The sequence below is a fragment of the Heliangelus exortis genome, chromosome 15 (genome assembly GCF_036169615.1).
Source record: "Heliangelus exortis chromosome 15, bHelExo1.hap1, whole genome shotgun sequence".
NCBI classification, from domain to species: domain Eukaryota; kingdom Metazoa; phylum Chordata; class Aves; order Apodiformes; family Trochilidae; genus Heliangelus; species Heliangelus exortis.
The window spans coordinates 15,157,039-15,175,160 of record NC_092436.1 but is presented as its reverse complement, the minus strand read 5'-3'; the positions used below and the strand labels follow the sequence as shown (position 1 = coordinate 15,175,160).

At 50.8% G+C, this 18,122-nt stretch overlaps 1 protein-coding gene across 3 annotated transcripts in view; it reads left to right on the top strand.

Moving 5' to 3' along the window:
- PSD2 (pleckstrin and Sec7 domain containing 2) overlaps positions 1–17,906 on the top strand; it is an 82,477-nt gene extending 64,571 nt beyond the window's left edge. For all 3 annotated transcript variants that reach the window (XM_071758859.1, XM_071758860.1, XM_071758858.1), the window contains 8 exons: positions 455–544; positions 1,613–1,656; positions 6,099–6,289; positions 7,249–7,319; positions 13,166–13,323; positions 14,348–14,492; positions 15,541–15,684; positions 17,144–17,906. In XM_071758859.1, the coding sequence (XP_071614960.1) occupies positions 455–544; positions 1,613–1,656; positions 6,099–6,289; positions 7,249–7,319; positions 13,166–13,323; positions 14,348–14,492; positions 15,541–15,684; positions 17,144–17,350 (1,050 nt within the window). In that variant the 3' untranslated portion in view covers positions 17,351–17,906. The remainder of the gene's footprint in view (positions 1–454; positions 545–1,612; positions 1,657–6,098; positions 6,290–7,248; positions 7,320–13,165; positions 13,324–14,347; positions 14,493–15,540; positions 15,685–17,143) is intronic.
- Positions 17,907–18,122: the final 216 nt, after the last annotated feature.

The window sequence follows — 18,122 nt, the reverse complement described above, 5'->3', positions numbered from 1 at the left end:
GCTGCAGAGAAGGATGAGCCATTACCTGTCCCCAGGTGCTGTCACTGCATGCTCACACAGTGTCACACAGCCAGAGCTGCAATTTCAAGGCAGCCTGGGTGCTTCTCCTGAGTTTTGAGACACAGATGCTGTCCCAAGGCCAAGCTGTAGACCAGAGATCAGTTCACTTAGTCTGGAGCAGGAGCTGGACAGGTTATTTTCAGGTGTTTTAATCCCCACCATTAAAAAAAAAAAAAAAAAAAAAAAAAAAAAAAAAAAAAGTGGTCATTAGAAATGTCTGGGGGCTGGCATGAGGAAATGGAGTGAGCCCAATAGAAAATCAGCACAGGAGACCTTTCAGCTTTGAGCTCTTGGGGAAGACCCAGGCTTCATCACTACATAAAAAGCTGTTCTTTGACACTGATTAAAACCAAACCTTGCCAGAAGTTTAATGAGCTGCTTCTTTGCCTTACAGAATATTGGCAAAAAGATGTCATGTCAACAGTTCATAGGAAACCTGGATGGGCTGAACGATGGGAAGGACTTTGCAAAGGATTTGCTGAAGGTAACGTGACACAAACGGGCAGTGGGATGCTGTCACCATCACTGGAGTGCATCCCAGTCCTGCTGGGACACTCTGAGCCCTTGAATCAGCATTCTCCAGTGCACAATTGTTTCATTAAAAGATTTGTAACACATATGGATAGCTTCTGGTGGCTAACATGCACTGAACCACCAGAGCTCTGCTCCTTGGTGATTTTTTCTCCAGATTTGTGGCATATCTGCCATCAGAGCATACCAGGGGTCCCTATCCCCTGTGGTAGCTTCGTGATGGACCAGACAAGGGACCCTCCCAGCTCCAAATGTGGCACTGATGCTTTTCTCTGCCCTGCCATTAGTTGTAGTGCTCCATCACACCATGGGATATTGGTTAAACACCCCAAAGTGAGGAGCTGCTCCTTCCACGTGGTTTAACACCACCCCTGCTGCAGGTCCAACAACCTGACCCGGGTTTTGGTTTAGGGGATGCAGCTGGAACAAGCAGAGCCACATCAGGGGTGTCACACTCATAGTTCTGTAGACATCACCCCCACCTCCCCCCAGACCTCACCCTACACCACCTCTCCCTATGCTCAAGGCAAGCTCCATGTTCTGCTTCCCTAGCACATTCCTGCTTCTTTCCAAGTGCTCCGGGGAAGCCACTGGGATTTTGCACAGAAGGAGCAGGAAAAGCTGATCCCAAAGGCCATTCATCCATTCTCAGAGCAACATTCAAGCCCGGACTGTCCCTTTCCCTTAGACAAGATACTGGAGGTGCCTTGGAATACCCCGAAGTCTTCTGCCATCTTTATCCTTCAGGGACAGGTGCAGCACCCACAATCAGCCAAAAATATCTTAGAGAGGCTCCTGAGCAGGGTGGGTGCCAGACCTCCTGCTGCTGATGTGCCCAGCCCAGGGTGACACAGAAACACAAAGGGGTCCAGCAGGACACAAATTTTCCTTCACACTTCTCCAGGAGAATTCAGCAAGAAAGTTGTCTCCAAGAAGACAAGCAGGGTGTGGATGAGATTGATTCCACAGCCCTGTCCTGTCTACCATGAGAGCCACAGCTAATCCCATCTTCTTCTTTCAGACACTCTATAACTCCATCAAGAATGAGAAGCTGGAGTGGGCCATGTAAGTATTTGTTAAGCATTTGGGAGAGGGTTGCTTTTTTGAGTCATGTTTTTTAGCTCCCAGAAAATTCCTACCATGCCCTTAGGCCCTGAAGTCCCCCCTGTAGGCAAGCTGGGTATTTTTATTGCTTAGACACAGAAGCAACAGGGATGTTGGTGGCAGCTGGTGAGCACAGGGGCTGCAGGGATGGTCTGAGTGAAGAGAATCCCCTTTCTGTTCACTGCTACAGCTATAAAATTCTGGCCCCTTGTCCAGAGGCTTCAGACATCTTTGGACAACAAACTCAAGATCTGGGGCTATTTTGGTCTTTCCATCTCTTCCACATGGTTTCTCCTGGAAATACTATCAGACAATCACTCAGGCAAGGATGGAGCTGGCAAGATCCACAGCCCAGCTTCCTCCCCAAAGTTTGCTCAGCACTGAATTCAGACCAGGATGCTCAGGACTTTGTTCAGTTTGACTCTGAAAACTTCCAAGGACAGAGAAGACCACAGCCTCTCTGTATCCATGAAAAAATTGCTTATAAGTGACTTTTTTTTCATATCCATTTCATAGAATCATAGAATTGGCTGGGTTGGAAGGGACCTCAGAGCTCACCAAGTCCAACCCTTGCTCCACTCCCCCCGTGGTTCCCAGCCCATGGCACTGAGTGCCACATCCAGGCTCTTTTGAAATATCTCCAGGGATGGAGAATCCACCCCTTCCCTGGGCAGCCCATTCCAATGGCTGAGCACCCTCTCCCTAAAGAAATTCTTTCTAATGTCCAACCTAAACCTCCCCTGGCACAACTTGAGACCTCTTGTGCCCTCTTGTCTTGCTGAGAGTTGCCTGGGAAAAGAGCCCAACCCCCCCCTGGCTCCAACCTCCTTTCAGGGAGTTGTAGAGAGTGATGAGGTCTCCCCTGAGCCTCCTCTTCTCCAGCCTCAACACCCCCAGCTCCCTCAGCCCTTCCTCACAGGACTTGTGCTGGATCCCTTCCCAGCCTCCTTGCTCTTCTCTGGACCTGCTCCAGCACCTCAAGCTCCTTCCTGAGCTGAGGGGCCCAGAACTGGACACAGGACTCAAGCTGTGGCCTCCCCAGAGCTGAGCACAGGGGCAGAATCCCTTCCCTGGACCTGCTGGCCACGCTGTTCCTGAGCCAGCCCAGGATACCATTGGCCTTCTTGGCTACCTGGGCACACTGCTGCCTCCTCTTCAGCTTCCTGTCAGTCCATTTGAAACCACTCTCATTATGATTTATGTCCACTCCCTCTTGACTTTCTGCCATTCACCACAGTGAAGAGCCTCTGTCTTTTTCCCCTTGATACCCTCCTCACTGGAAGGATGCTGTGAAGTCCCTCAAAGCCATCCCTTAAAACCAAGTCCAGTTCCCTTGGGCACTTTTTGCATTGCAAGAGCTCCAGCCCCCTGCATCCTGGGGGCTCCTGATGAACTCCTTGATGCCCTGTCCTGTACTGGGTGCCCAGTACTCACGGCACTGGGATGCTGGGATGTGTGCAGGGCAGAGCAGGAGGAGGATCACTTCTCTCAGCCTCCTCACTGTGCCGCTGTTACACAGCCCAGCAGGATCCTCTCCTCGGTTTTTTTCCAGGACGTGCTGGGCTGGCTCTTCTTCATCCTGCTGCTCATCAGGAGATCCAGGGCCTTTCTTGCAGAGCTTCTCCCCAGCTTCTCTCCAGCTGCCCCTTCTGCAGGACCAGTCCATCCCAGTGCAGTGCTGGGAAGCTGCGTTTAGTGACATCCCGTCCCTCCTCTCTCTGTACCTTTCAGTTCAGTGTCATCCACAAAGTCAGGAGCTGCCCTTTGTCTCCTCCTCCAGTTCATCATTTGTTACCCTAAAAGAAATCTGGGAAGAGCAAACGTGGTGCTCTCCATGACAGGTTCATGCAGGGCCTTCCTCAGTCCTTCTTCCCCTGCTTTTCTACCCCTTCCCCCAAAACAGAGCAGGAACCTCAGAGAGGGGTATGTGGTGCTCCTCAGCCCCAGCACTGCCATGGGACCTTAAGATAACACTCACTCCTTTCCTCTTTCCTCTTTCCTCTTTCCTCTTTCCTCTTTCCTCTTTCCTCTTTTCTCTCTTCTCTTCTCTTCTCTTCTCTCCTCTCCTCTCCTCCCCTCCCCTCCCCTCTGCTCTCCTCTCCTCTTTCCTTTCCTCTTTCTTCTCTTCTCTTTTCTCTTTCCTCTTTCCTCTTTCCTCTTTTCTCTCTTCTCTTCTCTTTACTCTTTTCTCTCCTCTCCCCTCCTCTCCTCTTTCCTCTTTCCCCTTTCCCCTTTCCCCTTTCTCTCCTCCCCTTTCCCTTTCCCTTTCCCTTTCCCTTTCCCTTTCCCTTTCCCTTTCCCTTTCCCTTTCCCTTTCCCTTTCCCTTTCCCTTTCCCTTTCCCTTTCCCTTTCCCTTTCCCTTTCCCTTTCCCTTTCCCTTTCCCTTTCCCCTTCCTCTCCTCTCCTCTCCTCTCCTCTCCTCTCCTCTCCTCTCCTCTCCTCTCCTCTCCTCTCCTCTCCTCTCCTCTCCTCTCCTCTCCTCTCCTCTCCTCTCCTCTCCTCTCCTCTCCTCTCCTCTCCTCTCCTCTCCTCTCCTCTCCTCTCCTCTCCCCTTTATTTCTTTTTCTCCTGCTCTCTCCTTGTCTTTGACCTCAAACCTTCCTTGTCTCCAGAGGGTCATAGGACTGAGCAGGATCTTCTGAGCTATTAACTCCATCACCTGCTCTCCTGCTTATATATCCTGGAGATGATTTGATCCTCCCTCCCTTTCTCCCTCCCTTCTCAGCTCCCTGGGTAGCTTTGCAGAGCAGGAGCCTCCCTTGCCAACCGTGCCCTGATGGCATCACTGGGCCAGGGGCTCCTTGGGGAGGACACAGTCCTGGTTGTGGTTTCTTAGCAGGTCACGTAGCAAAAATTTCTCTTTATAAATCATCTTGCATGGCCCCTGTGTGAAAGGAAAGCAGCAAGGGGAGCTCTGCAGCAGAGGGGCTGGGGGGGCTCGGGAGAGGGAGGTGGTGGAGAAGGTGCTGGGGTGGTTGATGGAAGGGGAGTGCAGCAGAAGAGCATCTGCTGGTTGGATATGGGCAGCCTCAGGCACATCCCAGGGATGTCAATCCCAGAAAAACCACTGATCCCCTTCTCCCCTCCTCCCACCTCTTCATTTGTCTCCTTGCACCCTCACTGTCACCCTGCACAGGACTTTCCTTGCTGCTTGGTTGCTGATGGAGAGGCTGCAACACGAGACTCCTCAGCTCCTCTGCTGTGGGGCAGATGCTCCCTGACATGGTTTCCTTTCAGAGACCTGACCCTCTTCTCCTGGCTTCTCTCTGCCTTCTGTCTTTGTCCATCCCAGGACATGAAAGACCCCAGCAGAGAAGCAGATACACACCCAGCAGCAGCTCAGAGGGGTCCCTCTGGTGCACCTGAGCCCAAATAACTCCTCATCCAGACATCATATCAGGGATCTGCCTGAGCCCCAGGGCTCCTGTGGGCATCAGGGCTGAATATCCCTCTCTTCCAAGAGGTGCCTGATGCTTTGGGCAGCTGCAGGGGGGAAGTTTGGCATTTTATAGCTACTGGATTCATCCCTGGGTCATTCCTCAGCTGAGGTCTGGTCCTGCACCCTAAGGTGACCACTCACACCATGTGGAGATGGACATTTGTCTCCCAGGGCCAGAATTCTGGTTGCTGGCCCTTCTTGATGTCCCAGAGACACTGGGAAATATCACTTCCCATACAAGTTTTTGTTTCTGTGTGCCAGAGGAGGTTTTACTCCAAACAGGTAGAGGTAGGATTAGTGGAGTCAGTGAACAATTCCTTCAGGTGCTCAGTAACTGCTGTCCAGGGTCCAGGACCAGGAGATCTGGGAGGAGAAGCAGTTTTTATGGAAATTATCAGCATTTCTTGCTCTTTGCTGATCTGTCCTGAGAACACAAATGACATATTCAAGGTTTGTTTTGGTTTTTTTTTTGATCAAGTGGCCCATCTCCTTAATGCCTGCAGAGCTTTTGTTCCTTAGGGATGCACAGGACATTCCACAGGCTTCTTAGAGGCTGAGAAACCCCAGCAATATATGATCCTCAGCAAAAAACCTCCTTAAACATTGGTTTTAGGGCACAGAACTGGAGACTCTCTCCGTGACACACCTGTAGTTCTCAGCAATGGTGTGCCACAAGTTTCTGGGGGTTTTGGGAAAGCCCATCCCCTGTCTTGAGTAACCTCATAGTGGGATCACTGGGACCAGTTACTTGCCACCCTGCTCCTCCCAGTTATGCCCAGCACTGGGACACTGGGTGTGTTACAGTCCCTACACCCCTCATCATTTTCTCTTACTGATTATATACAGTTTGAATGAATCATATAATTACTTCTAATCAATAACTCTAAAAGCAAAGCAGGTGGAGCACACTGTGACCCAGCCCACGTGTCCTCCACTCAGACCCTTCTCTGATTTCTTTCCAAGTGATGAGGACGAGCTGAGGAAATCCCTCTCCGAGCTGGTGGATGACAAATTCGGAGCCAGCGCCAAGAAGGTGACAAGGATTGTGGACAGCAGCAACCCCTTCCTGGACATCCCCCAAGCACTGAACGCTGTCACCTACAAGCACGGTGTCCTGACACGGAAAACCCACGCAGACATGGATGGGAAGAGGAGTAAGTGTCCAGGGGACAGGAGGAGCTGTACCAGAGCCTTGCTCTGAGCTTCTCCCTGGCTCTTGTGCTGCAGACTTTTCCTCACCCCAGGGAATAGCAGAGGGATCCCCAGCTCCAGGAGTTCTGGGGAGCAGAGAAAAAGAGGCTGTTTTCAGGCATTTATAGACATGAATATGTTCAGCTCCCCTTCTGACTGCCAGGAACCTGACCATCCCACACAGGTAGACCTGGTTGGTCTTCCAGCCTGTTCAGGGACATAATCCTGAATCCTACACTGGGAGAAATGAGGTGAGGCTGCTTGCACAACAGTTCCCTCCCCAGCCCTGAGCATGGGGACAGATTGGCCTTCAAAGCTTTGTTCCTGGCCATATTCCCCCCCATCCTGGACAGCAGGATGTCTGATAGCTCTGCTTTTAGCATATGGGATTAGAGGAAAGGTAAAGGAAACGAGATTTGATGGTTTGGGGTGAGGTAGATGCTCCCCTTGCCTCCTGCCCCGCTCCAGCTTCCAGCAAGCTCTCTGTCCCCTGCTCCATCAGGATTCCTGGTGGGAATGCTCCCTCCTCAGTGGAACAGAAGCTGCCTTAGGCAGGCTATGTCTGTATCTGAAGGAGGGGAGCTCAGGGAATGTCTCTGCTCCTCAAGCATTTAGCCTTAAGAATGTGATCCTGTGCTTGGAAGGGCCAAGAATTCCTGCACATGTCCACTGGTCCCCCTATACCAGGTACAGGGGTTTTGTCATCTCTGGGTTTGACCTGCTTGGAGGTTGCATCTCCCATCTCTCAAACCCTGCATACAAGACACTCAGGAGAGTCTCAGATTTTGGAGGTAGATGAGGTCTGGGCATCAGCACAGACCTCTGGTGGGTCAGGAGAAGGGTTGGTTTTGCCAGGGATGTGAAGATAAAGCAGTACTGGCAGAAGCAGCCATGTATAATTAAATGTTCTTCCTTTTTTTAGCTCCCAGAGGAAGAAGAGGTTGGAAGAAATTTTATGCTGTGCTTAAAGGGACTGTCCTGTATTTACAAAAGGTAACACAGGGGACTCTCCCATCTCCTGGTTCATGTTGTCTCCAAAGCAGTCAGGCTGTCCTGGGGATGGATGCAAGCAGCAGTGAATCCATGTCCTAATGGACATCCACAGAGCTCCTCCAGAGACCAGAATACAGAACTGGAGATGCCAACATCTTTGGTGGTGGCATTCTTGCTAAGGGCTCTATTTGCAGTCTCAAAAAGAGGGCCACACAGGAGGAACTTTGAAATAGGGAATACGGGGGCAAGATTGCTGCAAAACTGTCCCAGCAAGCAGGAACTGCTGGTGAGGATGATTGAACAGATAACATAGAATCATAGAATCCTAGAATTGGCTGGGTTGGAAGGGACCTCAGAGCTCATCAAGTCCAACCCTTGATCCACTCCTGCTGCAGTTCCCAGCCCATGGCACTGAGTGCCACATCCAGGCTCTTTTGAAATATCTCCAGGGATGGAGAATCCACCCCTTCCCTGGGCAGCCCATTCCAATGCCTGATCACCCTCTCCCTAAAGAAATTCTTTCTAATGTCCAACCTAAACCTCCCCTGGCACAACTTGAGACCTCTTGTGCCCTCTTGTCTTGCTGAGAGTTGCCTGGGAAAAGAGCCCAACCCCCCCCTGGCTCCTTTCAGGGAGTTGGAGAGAGTGATGAGGTCTCCCCTGAGCCTCCTCTTCTCCAGCCTCAACACCCCCAGCTCCCTCAGCCCTTCCTCCCAGGACTTGTGCTGGATCCCTTCCCAGCCTCCTTGCTCTTCTCTGGACCTGCTCCAGCACCTCAATCTCCTTCCTGAGCTGAGGGGCCCAGAACTGGACACAGGACTCAAGCTGTGGCCTCCCCAGGGCTGAGCACAGGGGCAGAATCCCTTCCCTGGACCTGCTGGCCACGCTGTTCCTGATAGGAATAGGTGACATAGGATGTTGGTGAGCCATGCAACAGGGAGCTGAAGAGGCAGAACTTTGGAGCAGTCTTATCCAGCCTCTTGCTTTATTTACTGGCATGGGTCTGATTAGCAGCAGCTTCACTAAGTCTGGTATGGACCCTGCTTAAGGTTTCTCTTCTTGTTCAGGACCTTGCTGGGTCTTTCCATGGGTTGCCAAGTGACACTTTGTGCCTGGCTTCATCTCTCTGCATTTCATAACCACTTACACTCACACAAGTGTCAATCCCAGGTCCTCACAGGAGGCAAAGTTATCTCAGAGAGTTTCCCTGCGTGCTGTAGCATCCAGACACTTTCAAGCCACTGATGCTAGGAGGATTTCCACGGATTATCTTTCCGGTGGGAAAATCCAAGGACCCTGGATAGGGTGACACTGGAGTGTCAGCCAGGGATGCCAGATGCCTTTTTTTCATGCATAACCCACTAAACTGGGTCTGAACTACCTGAGCAGCACATGCTGTGCAGTAACCCATTGAACTCATCCTGCTGGAACAGCCTCCTGTGGGGAGATGTTCCTACGCATTGCAGTCTTATCTCCAAAGCAATGGGAGTAAACAAACACTGGATTATATAAGAAAGGCAGAAAGCTCCTCAGGGCAGCATGGAGTTGTGACTCAGAGCTCACAGCACACCCCAAGGAGTCTCATGTTTTGCCAGATCCTATGGCACATATCACCCAGCCAAGAGCAAGCTGACAGCAGCCGATTGTAATTTATGGTATGGGTTGCTCCCAGCCAAGTGGTATTTTTACAAGCCTTGCACCTGAAGGAAGTTGCAGCACACAGGAGAGCCAAGATCTTCCCCAGCCTTCTACCTGGGGGGTTCTTCAACTTAGAGGCACTCTTGTTACGTGTCAGTCTCTTGTCTCATTCCCAAATGAAGTTCACCAAAACTGCTCCTCATGTTGATCGTAGGGGATGCAGGTTCAGGTTGTACAGAGCTGCCATTGGCAATCAACATTATGACAGTTTTTCTGTGAAAAAGAAAAAAAAATTCCTCAGAATCAGAGGAACCATTTGGATCTGAATGGTTTTTCCCATGAAGGACTTCTAGGGAATGTCTCTTGGGATGAGTCTGTTGAGGGTGCATATATTTTTTTTAATTAAAAACCATTTTGATGGAATTTTCTCTACATACTGGACCAAAATCCAGTTTGCTGAAGATTTTCTTGCCTGTTGTGAAGCCAGCAATGTCATTGGTGCTGCTGAGGCTGAGGGCTTGGGGTTTCTTTGCTGCACAAGGGTAGCAACAGCACCCATCCAGACTGTGATATCCATGTAGCTCATTATGTTAGTATCAGGTATTTAAAATTCAAAAAGAGAACAAGGATGAGATTGACGTGGCACTTAGAAGACAATGTTCTTATCTAGATGACCTCCAGGAAAAAATGGTTAAGAGCCTGACTGAAGAGGCAAAACACCAAAGATGTGGCTAAGTAATGAAAGTTTGATAAGGAAACAGCCATGGCTGCTGTCTGATGAGCAGAAAGGACCAGAACTGCAAACGATCCCTCAAGGAAGAAGCATTTCCAACAAAAATGAACCAGAGCAAAATGTGGGCAAGATTTTGGACAAAGAGGGGCTTCTTAGCCATGAGCTGCTGCACATCATCCTCTTCAGATGGTTCCTGGGGCTGAGCTCAGCTCCAGGCAGTGTCTCTCAGGCTTCCAGAGACAGGACAGAAGAATGAGACCACCAAGACAAAGTCCTTGCCCTGCCACTTGCAAACATTTCCAGCACCACAACCAAGAGGGTATCAGCATCCCCCTGTCCTGCTGAGCCCCAGGGAAACTCCTTGCCTGGGGGTGGTTTTCAGAACAAGGGAATTGCAGAATGCAAGAAGGGAATGGTGTGCCAGCATCCCAAGCTTTTAGCAGGAGGTGCCTGCAGATAAACATCAAGGGGAAGCACAAATCACTGGGGGAAGGTTTTTTTGCTGTGAAGGTAGAGGAGAAAGTACCTGTTTTCAGCTCCACCTGACACCATGAAGCACAGGTTCAGCCTGTTCCAGTTGTTGGTTCAGATCTGGGCTTTAATAGGAGATTCCCATAAGCTTAAAAGGAAACTCCCCTCAGTTTGGTTTTGGGGAGCAAGTTGAGTAGAAATAAGAGTGAGAGAGAGAAGGAAGGAGCAGAGGAAGAAGGGCCTGGGAGGTATTTCTGAATACAGATACAGAGAGAGGTGGACCTGAGATAGGCAGAAGAGTGGGTGGGGGGGTGGACAGGTAGAAGTCAGGTTTTTAGAACCAGGTAGCAGCCACAAACCTGATGATGTAGAGGTGTCACATGTCACTGACTTGCTCATGTTGTTTGCTGGGTTTACATGTTCCAGCATGCTAAGAGTCTGCTGAAGTGATTGCTTGGTCCCCTGGAGAGTTGCAGCATGGTGCTGAGGAAGAAAAGGAGGTTTGGGAGCAGGGGACCCCCCTGTGTTCCCATCTGGACTGGGCACTGACTCACCCCATGGCCTTGGGCATCATATTTCACCTCTGTGAAATGGGGATAACGACCCTTAATCAGCACACAAAGAGGGGGTTGAGAGGAATGATGGAGAGATATAAAGCATGAGATGGAAGTACTGGAAAGGGTGTAGGTCCTCCTGCAGCCCCCCACCATAAAGATGTTCCCAGAGAAGCCCCAAGCTGCCCTATGCTGGCAGGTCCTTGGAGCACCAAGTTCATGGCCTGAATCAGACTGGGATAGACAGAGTGGTTCATTTGCCTCAGTCACTGGTTTGTTGAATCCAAGGGAAAAGAGGGAAGCTGCCTCCCAGTCCAGATCATGAGGATGTGGGTAGCTCCATGGCCATATTCCCATCACTGCTCCGGATTGGTGCTGAATCCAGAGGAAATGGCAGCAGGACCAGTACCCTGGGCTCACTCATCCCATCCAGGTGCCTCTCCAGAGGCTGCTCCAAGAGGGAGATGCCTGTTCCTGACAAAACAAGCTTTGAGCTGGGGAGGCACATAGACTGGGAGGCTGCCTACACCAGCAACCTGAAAAGCTGAAGGAAATTAATGCAGAGGGACTTTGAAACAAATTGTCCTCACCTGGGCTCAAGGTCTGTCTCAGGCAAAACCAATTTCAGTTTGCTAAAAGGCCAATAGCCCTTTCCTCTGGCTACTGAAATCCCTCCTGACTGTCAGAGGGTCCATGCTGCCCATCCAAGTGTCTCCCTGAACACAACAGCCCTTCCTCTGCAGGACAGACAGGGCTTTTCTCTGGAGTTCACTCTTAAGAAAGCAGCTGTGTGAGCCAGGAGCCCGTGCCAGGCATTCCTGGGCTCTGCTCCTTTTGGCATTTCTTACCCAAGTGCCAGTGAGCACAGCATGGCAAGCATGCTCCAAGCATGCTTCCAGAATTCCTTCAAAAAAGGAGGGAAGAAAAGGCTTCAGGAGGTTATTTTCCCATCAAGACCAAGGGGCTGGGTGATCTGCATCACTGGTCTCTGGTGCTCTGAAGGGCAGCAGTGGGGAGACCTTTCTGACCCCACACCAGGGAACAACCTTACTGACCAGGGGCAGCCACCTCTAGCATGACTTTTTCCTGAAGCTGGATTTGTACCACTGGAACACAGGAAAAAAAAAAACCCAACACATCTTTTTGCAAATCTGGAAAACAGACCAAGCTGTAGCTTGAAACTTAAAGGGGGGACTGGGACACGTAGACCAACCCTGCCAGACACAGCCACCCCTCTGCTGACAGCCAAGCACAGTCAAGGAGAGAAAAACACAAGAGCAAATTGTAGGTTTGCACTGTAATCACTAGGGCAAGGCAGGCTCTTCTGGAGACACCCTCCCTGCCATGGCCTCTAACATGGCTGCTGCTGCTTTGCTTTCTAGCCAGGGACAGGTTTTCTTAGCTCCACCCCTATGTGCATGTGTGTCCATCCATCCATCCATCCATCCACCTATCCATCCACCCATCCATCCATCCATCCATCCACCTATCCATCCATCCATCCACCCACCCATCCATCCATCCACCCATCCATCCATCCATCCACCCATCCATCCATCCATCCATCCATCCATCAATCCATCCACCTATCCATCCATCCATCAATCCATCCATCCATCCATCCATCCATCCATCCATCCATCCACCTATCCATCCATCCATCCATCCATCCATCCATCCATCCATCCACCTATCCATCCATCCATCCATCCATCCATCCATCCATCCCTCCATCCATCCATCCATCCATCCATCCATCCATCCACCTATCCATCCATCCATCCATCCATCCATCCATCCATCCATCCATCCATCCCTCTATCTATCTATCTATCTATCTATCTATCTATCTATCCACCCCCCACCCAGCTGGCCTGACTGTTGAGCTGCCAAGGGTTCAGGGTGGGAGGGAGGAGGGTGTTGCTGTCAGTGCCCAGGAGCTCAGTCACTTGCAAAGCAAACCCCACGTTTGGTATTTTCTGTTCATACACTATTGATGTCCAACACTGATGAATATTCACACAAAACCTGAGATCAGATCCCCTGTCACTCAGAGCTGCAGCAGTGGGTCAGGTACTTGCTGGTACCTGCAGAAAACCTGGAGCTGCAGCCCAGCAGAAGCTCTGAACTGTGGGTGAAGCTCTGCAGAAACCTGGCCCTGTTTTCTGCCTTCCCCTCAAGCCTCAGGCACAGGCCGTGTTGGAGATAACTATTGATAATTATGTTTATAACTTTCATCTCCTTCCTCACATCTTCCCAGTGATCTTAATGCTGGAAGAAGCTGCCAGATGTTAAATATTATCATTATCACCTCTACCATTCACTGTACAAAGCAGTGCTTCTCCTGGTGTCAGCACCCTCTGATTATAGCACAGAGAGAAAGGCAGGTTCATTAAAGTAACCCACAAATGTTAGTGTTGTCATTATCCAATTAACATTCCTCTTCACAGGATGAATATAAACCTGACAAAGACCTCTCAGAAGTGGATCTGAAGAATGCCATCCGTGTGCACCACGCCTTAGCCACCAAAGCCTCTGACTACAGCAAGAAATCCAACGTGCTCAAGCTGAAGACAGCTGACTGGAGAGTCTTCCTTTTCCAGGCTCCGTAAGTCCCATCCCTCCCTGCAGAGCCTGGAGGGGCAGCCTGACCTCCAGCCACTGCCTCTGACCTGCCCACATCCACACCTGCAGCAAGGGACAAACCTGGGAGGTGGAAGGTGCTGAGCAGAAGGGCTGAGATCGAGCTCTGTAGGGTTTGTGCCAAGGACTTGGTTTCTGCCTGTTGCTTTTAGGTGTGTGTGTCAGTCCTGGCTGTCCCTTTCATCTGTCCCCTCTGTCAGGGTGGGCTGGGATGTGAAGGGCTGAGTAAAGGGCTCCCTTTAGGAACTTCTGTTCCCAGTCTCTGGAAGGGAGAAAATCTCCCTGGTGCTTGGGACTAAGGAGCTGGTGGCTCCTCCTATCAGCTTAGGATGGGGAAACTGTCTAAGGCTCATTCAAGAAGCTCCCCAGCCAGACTGTATCTTCCTTTTTCCTTAGTCCATTGCAAAGGGAAGTTGTGCCCCTAATAAATGTCAAGTGCAATTGGGTCACCTTCTGACTGATGCTTTTCTTCTCTCCTGCTGAGCTAGGTGCCACTGAGAGCTTGGGCTGGGGTTCTAATGTCAACCTCAAGCCTGACATCTGACCTCGAGCAGTAAAAACCCACTTGCAGGCAAAGGGAGCAGTGACTGAGAAGACCTAATGAGGGACTCTGGGGGGTGTGACACCAAGGAGGGATCCACCTTGCTCTGTGGGACCTCTATTTGGGGTTTCCACTGGCCAAAGAGCAGGACATCCCTTCCCACCATGCTACATCTCCCCAGCTCCTGGGGGAATGGAATCTGAGCTGATGAGGAAGGCAGGAGTGCAGGATGCAGCCAGCAGCCCTGACAGCCTGAGGGCCCTGTGGAGGGGACAATTACTCAGTGACTTCTGCTCCCAACCCAGGGGGGCACAGAAATGTCTGCACAGCAAAGCCACCAATGGTCCCCCTTAGAGCAAGGGCTCCAGGGCTGTCCTGAGCTGGCTGGTCCAGGGTCAGGAGCAGTTCAGGACATCCTGTGTCTCTCTTGTCCCTCTCTCTACAACAGAAGTAAGGAAGAAATGCTCTCCTGGATCCTGAGAATCAACCTTGTTGCTGCCATTTTCTCTGCTCCAGCCTTCCCAGCTGCCATCTGCTCCATGAAGAAGTTCTGCCGCCCTCTCCTGCCTTCATCCATGACCAAGCTGTGCCAGGTAAGGGCTGAGAGAAGGAGCAATGCAGGGGTGATGGGCACTCAGCCATTCCTTCAGCATCTACCTCAGCTGCACCCACCTGCAGCTCCCTTAGCTCCTGCCTGATGGGCACAGTTGGGTGCCCAGTGCAGGGAGTGGGTGACTTGGACAAAACCTGATGTCTGGCCAGTGCTTCCTTTACCAGGGCTATAAAATCACCCTGTGCACACAGGGCTGTTGATTATGGCTTGGTTGTGCTCTTTTCCCACCCCATCCCAGCACCTTTCTGTTGCCAGAGTGGAAGCAGCTGGTGCCACTGAGCCCAGCCCAGGGCCACAGCCCTGTTTTCTTTGATACCTTGGCACTCAGAGGTGCCACTCTCTTGTTTTTCAAGCCAAAAAGCCACAGACAAAGGGGAAACATGAGTCCCACTCAATGGGGAAGCTTTTCTGGAAGCAGGGGGGCACCAGACCAGGGTTTAATAAGGCTCAGTTAACCAAGAGCAATGGGCAGCTGCCATCCAAAGAGCAGCAGCTTCTTTTTGCACTGTCCAGGGAAGCCCCAAGGTGCTTTAGCACCTCCAAAAAAGCAGGGACACACTGAGCCTGGCTCCCAGCTAAGGAGAGGATGGCCTGAAAAGGGAGGGCAGAGATACAGCTCCACTCTGGTGAACCAGATGTGGGTGGATGATGCTCTTCTCAGAAGAGGGGATTTCTATCTCAAAAAAAATAAAAAAAAAAATAAAATAAAAAAAAAAAAAATCAGCTCTTGGGATGCTGCTGCCTCTGCCATCCTGTTCAAGACTGCAAAGCATTTTGTATTTATGATGCTGAAGAAGCCCAGGTGCCAGAGAAATCCTCTCTTGGCACGTGTGAGGAGTGCAGTTTGATGTTACTCAGATACCTTTGTTTCAGCTGCTCCTTATCAGATGGATTTGCAAACACCTTTGGCTGGGGTTGCCTTTGGCAGTAGTTAAGCTCCCAGAGCCTGATCCCACATCACCAAGCAGTCAGGTGCACTTGGGTGCTGCACTCCCATGTTTTCATACCTGACACCCTTCTCTTGGCAGGAGGAACAGCTGAGGTCTCATGAAAATAAAATGAAGCAGATTGCAGACGAATTAGCAGAGCATAAATTACATCCTGTAGAGAAGAGCCTCAAGTCAAAAGAGGCCGAGGAATACAGACTCAAAGAACATTACCTAATATTTGAGGTAAAGTAACTTTTGTCTCTTTGGTGATAAATGAAACTTTCTCTGATGGAGGAGAACTAAGAACTCTGGAGTGGATGCTGTGAGCCTGGGAGAGGCTGAAAAGAAAGAAAAGGACAAGGGCTCTCAAACTGGGTGGGTGCCTTGGGGCAACAGTGAGCCTCACCCTCTGGCAGTGAAGCTAAAAAAACCCCAAACATTTCCTCCCCTTTGTGATTTCTAAGCAGAGGAGAGGAAAACTGATGAGAGAAATAAAATCCTTCTTCATTGTGCTGAAACTTGACATTTCCTCAGGTCCCGAGCAAGAAAGTGCTTCAGTTCTTGGTGTGCATTGGTCTTTTTCAGCAACATTAATAAAAAGCAAAGGGAGTATCTGGGGGAATTAATTCTATTTTGCTGCATCCATTGCTGTAAATAAAGCCAAGCCAGAGTTATAGCTGGTTCCAGAATCTTTGAGGATGTATACAGCTAAGTTTAAACTCTCTGCAAAGTCTTAAGAAGCATTTAATTGGGGGAGAAATGGGGTGGTTTTTTTCAAGTGGATGTTGAGCAGAAGATGTGATCCACTGCCCAAAAGGGACTGCTGGAGGCCTCTAGTCCTCCTTCCAGCAGAAGCTTGGTTTATTCCCACTTTAGCTCAGTCTGAGTGTGTCATTTTGTGGCTGAATCTCAGAAATCCCCAAGGATGGAAATGTCCCACCTCCCACATCCAAGGGCTGCACCACCTTTTCCTCACTCTCCAAAGCCACAATTCTGGCTGCTGCTTCCCTTGTCTTGGTACCAACCCTTCAAATAGTTGCTTGCTGCTGCTGCCTCCTCTTTTCCAGACATCTTGTTGGGGATGCCCTGCAGAGAAGTCTCCATCTCAGCATTTTCTCTAGGCTTCCTTTTTAGTTTTGCAAGGACAAGCTGGCACTTGGAGAGCATAAATTCATCTCTTCTGAGATGTGCTCTCAAAATCCACGTTTCTCCGTGCTGGCAAAGCAGGCAATCCAGGCTGGCTCTGTGTTAGGGGAAAGGATGAGTATGACACAAGTCTGTAAAAAGAGGTCCCTTGGAGTCAAGGTGTCAGGCAGAGAGGAGATGCCACCCTATGTGCTGAGCTCCAGGAGGGGCAACGGGGGCAAAATTTGGCAGGAAGAAGTGAATCACTGGATGGAAACAATGGAATCAGAAGTATTTAATCAGCTTGGGGGGAGCAGATCTGTTGGTCTGGTTTTGTCTCCAGTATCCACTTTACACAATCAGAGTGGCAGCCAAGACCTGGGAGAGCCTTGCACAACCCTCCCCTTTCTCTTCAGCCCTTTCAACAAGGGCTTTATCAGTATTGTTGGGTGGGATTAGTGGGATCCTGACCATACAAGATGGGGTTTCCTGCAGCAGGAGCTGGCATTCCCTCTGCTTCCCATGCACACCGTGCTTCCCCCTCTTCTCAGGCTCCCTCTTCCCTCTTTCCCTGCAGAAAAGCCGCTATGAGACCTACATCAACCTCCTGTGCATGAAGATAAAAGTTGGGACAGACGACCTGGAGAGGATCGAAACCACTTTCTTCAAGGTGGAAGCTGATGACATGGCTTTGAGGAAGACACATTCGAGCCCGTCCTTGAGCCAAGGCCATGTGGCCATCAGCTGTAAGGCAGGAAAGGACATTTTAGAGCAGAACACTTAATGGGAACCAGAGGCACAAGGGGGTGAACAGGTGATGCTTTGCGCTCCTGGACTAGACCGACGAGCACAATTTTACCTGGAAAATGTCACGAGCAAACCACAGACACGTGTGACACGGTGACTGCTCCAGTGCAAGAAATCAAAGAAGCTTCAGTGGACACTCTCTGGCAACGCTCTGGCATTTCAGCACCACAGTCACACCATCTCTTCTTCATTCTTGAGAGAACCAATGGCTTTTCCTTCCCTCCTACTGCAGCCTGCACAGCAAAAGGACCTGCCCAGGCTCCAAGGGCCAGGTTGCTCTTTTCTTCACCAGTCCTCTCCCTCCTCCTCCTCCTCCTCCTCCTCCTCCTCCTTCTCCTCCTCCTCCTCCTCCTCCTCCTCCTCCTCCTCCTCCTCCTCCTCCTCTTCCTCCTCCTCCTCCTCTTCCTCTTCCTCCTCCTCTTCCTCCTCCTCTTCCTCCTCCTCCTCCTCCTCCTCCTTCTCCTCCTCCTCCTCCTCCTCCTCCTCCTCCTCCTCCTCCTCCTCCTCCTCCTCCTCCTCCTCCTCTTCTTCCTCCTCCTGTCCTCCTCCTTCTCTTCCTCCTCCTCCTCCTCCTCCTTTTCCTCCTCATCCTCCTTCTTCTCCTCCTTCTTCTCCTCCTCCTCCTCCTCCTCCTCCTCTGCCTGGAATCCTCACCAGTTCATGTCCAGCAGCGTAGGAACCTCAGCCCAGAGGATGGTCTGTGGCACCACCAGCACTCCTATGGAGGGCACAGAGTGGTGGGGAGCACG